Consider the following 5,679-nt stretch of genomic DNA (forward strand, 5'->3'; position numbering starts at 1 on the left):
GTTCGCTTAAATGCCAATTAGTATAGCTCAGTTGTGTGCCATCCAGAACTGGAAATTGCCTGGAATGGGCGATTCCTTTATCCCCAGGTAGGCGTAGGTATTAAAATTTTTCACAAAGTACAGAATGGCATCGTTCTCACCTGGGTTCCTTGGCGTGGCAATAGACCCTCCAACCTCTTTGCATTTTTTCAGCGTAGTTTAGAAATCAGCTTTTTCCCCATTGGTAGCAAATATTTTTCCTCCAGATGCAGTTATCTTCTTTTCCAAGGAGAGGACTGCAAGATGAGGTGAAAGCTGTTAAACTTTTATGCATTGTTTTGCGGTCACTTTGCTGCCAACTGTAATTCCCGCTGTTTTCCTCCATAACTTTAGATTAAACCCAGGAAAAGGTAAAGGAAGGGAAAACTTGAAATCAGAGATAAAAAAAGAAAAGAAGAAAGCCAACCCCCAAAAGCCAGAAGAAATCTGAAAAGATGAGGAGAGGGGGAAAAAGGAAGAAACACATAAATATACAGACAATGAAATAGGAGAAGCACAAAAGAGGTTGGAGAAGGGAGAGAAGGAAATAAGGAATTCTACATTTGGAAGAAGTATATGATTTTTTTGAGTCTCTGTACTCTGTGTAAGCTCTCTGAGACGGTTTGCAGTATACAAGGGTGTATGTCAGTCCTTAAGTGAGTGGGATCTTAGATGTGATCTGGTTGTGACTGTTTTGGTATGTTTTTAGTGTTCCGTTTATTTGTCTGTTAGGAGCGCGAGGTGCCCATGGAGCACTTCTGCGTAAGCAGGGATTTTAATCTGATATATTTCTGACTTGCTTGCACCCCTATTTCAGAGCTATTACCTAGGTGTCTCCCACTAGTTATGAAAACCTAATCCTCCCTTCCCCCCCATTTGGGAGTTATCACTCTCCTATCTACCAGTGAACAAAATACAAACGGAACGCAATAAAACCGCAGAAGAGTCTGCTTTTTTCCTAAGAAGCCATTTTGTTGCTCATCTTGTTTATGCTCACTAATCCAGCAGAAAGTAAAGGCAGATAAATTACCTCCCGCAAGTCTGGAAATCTGATGTTCTAATTGACGGATGTCTTCCATTTCGTTATCAACCAGTGGTAGGAAACCTGTGAACAAAACCAGCTATTACGCACTTTGTTACAGTTTGAATCTTGGCTTTCGAGATAAAGCAGAGGTAATTACGTGAAATTAATATAAGCTTTTAAAATGTTTGTTTGACCTGTTTTAGTTTACTGCTTCTTTTTAAACAGGGGATCTTTTCAGACATTGATCTTTGTAAGGATAGGGAATACTTTCCCGGAAACTACCTGCAGAGCAGCGATGTTTATGCAAAACTTGAACTGGCAAACTGAGTTAGTCTTCGCTCTCTAAGTGATTGAGCCAGTCCAGGCAAAACACTGGCACTTGTGCAGTAGGTTGAGTTGATTTTTAACTGTGTCTAGGGATTGTTGACAGAATCCTTCAGGCTGTTCAAGCACTTGCTTGCAGCTCCAACCTAACACCTAGCAACAAGTTTCTTGTACCCTGTGTTATGGAAAATGATAGATATCCTTTTCTCTGTGAATTGAACCATTGTGTCATTAAGTAGGAGAGATTTAAGCATCTTACTTGATACAAGGAATTAATAAAGATCTGTTTATTTTCTATCAAGTAGGACCCACATCAGATTATACAGCATAGCACTGAGTTTACAAAGCATAGCAATGGAACACGACAGTACATCTAGATAAAAATGGACATGGTAACTGCATGTACCTGGTATAAAGCCTTCATCATATTCAGGCAAGCGCACAAAACTGGGCCGTGGAGGAATTCCTGCAAGAGCACAGCACAGGAGCAGGAAAAAAGCTACTCCAAAGATTTTGTGGAACAACTGTGGAGACAGCATTATTTAAAGCCAAATGTAAAACAGACTGTTTTACTCTCCAGTGTAGAGTCCTGTGTTTAAAAAAAAAAAATGCAAGGTTTCAGAATTTTGCTGTCTGGGTTTGAAGTTTTATGTACCGTAAGCTTCGCCCTCAGCGACACGAACGTCATTGATGTAGTTGCGAAGTTAGGTTATTACAAATAATTAAAATCTTTTTTCCAAAAGACTCAGTCTGTTAGTCTACCTAAGAGTTTAAGCTACAGAGCAAAAACCCAAAGCATCCCCTTCAAAGCTCTTTTTTTTTGTACGGCAGATATACCATTTTTCCCATGCAAAAAGCTACCCTTTCAGTCTTTATATGGGGGAGCAATAGACATGTGTCTGCTTTAGTAAGAGAAAGTCAGGTTACAATAAACTGGGACACAGTCTTTATCAATTGGTTTAGAGTGAAACAATTGTTAATGCTTATTCTTCCATTATGGCATCCATCTTTTAAAGTACCTTCACCTGAGGTCATAATCCTCTGTAAAAGCAGGTGAAAGTTTTAATAAAATTGTTGAGACACAAAGAAAAAAAATCTAAAATGAAAGGTTTGTGATACAGTTTAAGAGGATTCAACATAATTTAAATGGAAATCTATTTAAAGATGTTCAACTTACCTAGCAGCTCCAATATGAAATAAGACAGACTCTTTAAATGGTCTAATTTATAGGACATGTAACTTGAGATTCGTCTTGTTACCTACAGGAAATACAAAGAGCATGTAATATGATGTGCATTTGCATATGAATAGAGATTTAATGAACTTCAACTTGAATGATAGGGGGTTTGTTTTCTTCAAGAGGTAAACACACTTAAAATGGGAGGAAAATATTTGAGGGTACTTTCTTGATTTGTAGAAACACTTTCACGCATTTTTTTAAAAAAGAAAACAACCCTGGAGCAGAACAAAGCAATTTCTCAATACATACTTGAAATACCTAACACTGCCACAGAACAGCTGTGTAAATGTTAAATTGTAAATGTCACTGAAGATAAGCCAAAACAAGGAGTTCACCTGAAATATAGTATGCAGTAGGAATATCACCATCGCTTTCATTACAGACTGAGGACATACCAGTGATAATTATTAATGTCTTGTAGCTAAACAGAATCTCATGATCATAGCAGCAAAGCCGAAAGACAATGGTACCTCTGCAGCATATGCAGAGGCAACAGCCACAGAAGCACATACTGAGATCACCTACAGAATATTCCAGGGGAAGCTTAGATATCATAAATAATAACAGTTTTACAGTACTAAGTAAGTAGTACACTTTTAGCCAACAGACCAATGACCTTTCAGTGAAGGAAAAAGCTGCTCTAAACCAGTTCTGTAAGTAGAGAGGCCTCAAGATGTGGAGCACTGCTGAAATGGAAATGCATTGCCATGCACTTCTAAGTTATTCTCAGCTGAGAGTTGTTTCTATCCAACAGAGACTTTTAGGAAAGGAGTTTCAGGCTGTGCTCCAGTTCAAACAAATAGATGTGGTCACCTCATCCTTGTGGTGTCAGGCCAGCACCCTGATGTTGCAGCAAGGCTAACAGCCGAGTCAGTTGAGGAATAGGTGCTTTGAGATTAGATGGGGAATGTGAGCAATATCCATATTAGTCTAAGATGCTACTGGATCTAAGCAAGCCTAGATCACCTCCACAGGCACTCTGCACCTGTACCTTCATACGGACCTCAGTAACTGATGTAGAGTCCTTTGTCATTGGTGTAGTGCCCACAGAGGCCTGATTAATTCCTGCAGCATTGTTTATTGAGTGCCCTGGAAAAGGCACCAGTCCTGTGAAAAATAAATAAGCGGTACCCAGTTGTATGTACCTTGACAGAAGAGGGACGATTTAAATTTGCATGAGGAACCTTTGTTTAAAGTTTCTTGTTAAATTTCAAGTTTCTTAGCTTTTGAGTGTTTGACTTAATGCTTTTAACATTCTTTTGGCTGAGGTTTGCTGATTGTTTTATGAAAAAACCCAAAAACAGAGAACATGAGACAAGCCATTACCTGGGGCCAGATGAGCCCTAGAAAAGGTCGCTGGCAGAACCTGGGCCTTTGCATCCATGGCGAGAACAACCTTAGCGCTTCAACTGCATCTGGAAGAAACCGCAGGTTAGGCGAGTGTGAGAAGAGGATGAGGCTTGGCCTCCATTAGTGGGTTTCACACGCTGACTGATGGCCTGGGAAACCCGGAGGGAGACAGAAGCTTTCTTGTGTGACAGGCTCCTTCTGAGAAGAACCGATGTAGATTTGATAAATTCTAAACTTGTCTTCACTTGATTGTCATCAGCATATTGATAAGATGGAGCAAGCTAAAATAGATATTTAAAAATACTTACGTTTCTGCTATGCTGGTTTATGATTGCCTAATAGCATATTCTATATAACTATCATAACTTGTAAACTCTTTTCTGATCTTGCTTTGAGCTGCACTTCACAGAAGCTCAGCAAGATTCAAGGATACAGATCTGCTAAAGGACAAACAATTTTTGAGTATCGAGGCAACTTTTCTTCTGTGTTTCCCCATCGATCGTTAAGAGGTTTTAGAATTTCAGTGCTAGTGAAGCAAATGAAGGATATTCTGAGAGTAGGTTCAGTGTTGCACAATGTAGGTAGGTAAATGCAAAACACGCCAAGGACAAAAGTTGGTCAATACTGCTTTCTTAGCTGCTTCAAGAAATACAGACACTAGAGTTGAATTCCAGTTTATGAAAGTGGGTGTGTGTTCCTTCCATGAGCCTGTTTGTTAGCCTTTCCTTTGTAGACTTAACCTCCTGAAAGTTGGGGATTTTTTCTTCATAGTGCTAGTCACACCTCAAGCTTGAAAATTCTTTTCTTGTTCTCTCAGTTTGTATTTAAATGGCTCCAACCCCACTTATATTTTTTGTTTACATTGATTTTGTGCTGTTCTGCTGTTGTTTCCATCCTACCTTGCTGCCACCTTGTCCTGTGCTTTCTGCATTTCCTTTTCTCTTCCAAATCGCTGTCAGACTGTCCCCAACAGCTCCCTTATGCCTGGGAATATCAGGAAGAGCACAGAGCATGTGGGACCTAGTGTCTCTCCTTTCCAGAGGAGGGCTGAGGCTATTTTTGCTGTGCTTTAAAAACAGAAGCAAAGAATTCAGCAAGATATGGACACCTGGGATGGCAAACTTCAAGGTGACTTTTTTCTTTGAAGTTATGAGCAGCATTTTAGAGCAGAAAGTCTTAATTAATTTTACCTGTAGACAGTGTGATCAGTGCTCATAAATGCTACTGCCATCTTGCTCCACTGACTTAAGTTATGTGTGAAGCATCCAAGTGGAGGTCACTAAATGTCTCTGATATGTCACTTGGGGCAGCTCAGCTGAAAAACACAGAAAGAAATAAAGAGGGTTTTGTGTTTAAAACAAATAGAAAGCAAGACAATATCTCATCTCTTCAATAGTTCTTAGTAGCAACATAGCATTCTAATGCAAGAAAAAAACCCTCATAAACGAGATGAAACTATTTTTCCATATATTCTGCAGTTGTCCTCCATTATCTGCAGAAGGTTAAATTGTTCATTACAGTCTTTACTATCATAATCGTAGAACCATAGAAAAGTTAGGGTTGGAAGGGACCTCTAAAGGTCATCTAGTCCAACTGCTCCCTGCAATGAGCAGGGACATCCTCAACTAGATCAGGTTGCTCAGAGCCCCGTCCAACCTGACCTGGAATGGTTCCAGGGATGGGGCATCCACCACCTCTCTGGGCAACCTGGGCCAGTGCTTCA

The 5,679-nt window shown here is 39.9% G+C and overlaps 1 protein-coding gene across 1 annotated transcript in view; it reads right to left on the reverse strand.

The window, feature by feature from the left end:
* LOC103924213 (pulmonary surfactant-associated protein A-like) overlaps positions 1–3,990 on the reverse strand; it is an 8,881-nt gene extending 4,891 nt beyond the window's left edge. Inside the window, 7 exon segments of the mRNA XM_009332700.1 lie at positions 15–45; positions 48–275; positions 1,049–1,123; positions 1,773–1,832; positions 2,544–2,625; positions 3,598–3,713; positions 3,933–3,990. Of these exon segments, the coding sequence (XP_009330975.1) occupies positions 15–45; positions 48–275; positions 1,049–1,123; positions 1,773–1,832; positions 2,544–2,625; positions 3,598–3,713; positions 3,933–3,990 (650 nt within the window).
* Between the last annotated feature and the right edge of the window lie 1,689 nt (positions 3,991–5,679).

The sequence above is a fragment of the Pygoscelis adeliae genome, unplaced genomic scaffold, assembly GCF_000699105.1.
Source record: "Pygoscelis adeliae isolate BGI_AS28 unplaced genomic scaffold, ASM69910v1 Scaffold269, whole genome shotgun sequence".
NCBI lineage: Eukaryota > Metazoa > Chordata > Aves > Sphenisciformes > Spheniscidae > Pygoscelis > Pygoscelis adeliae.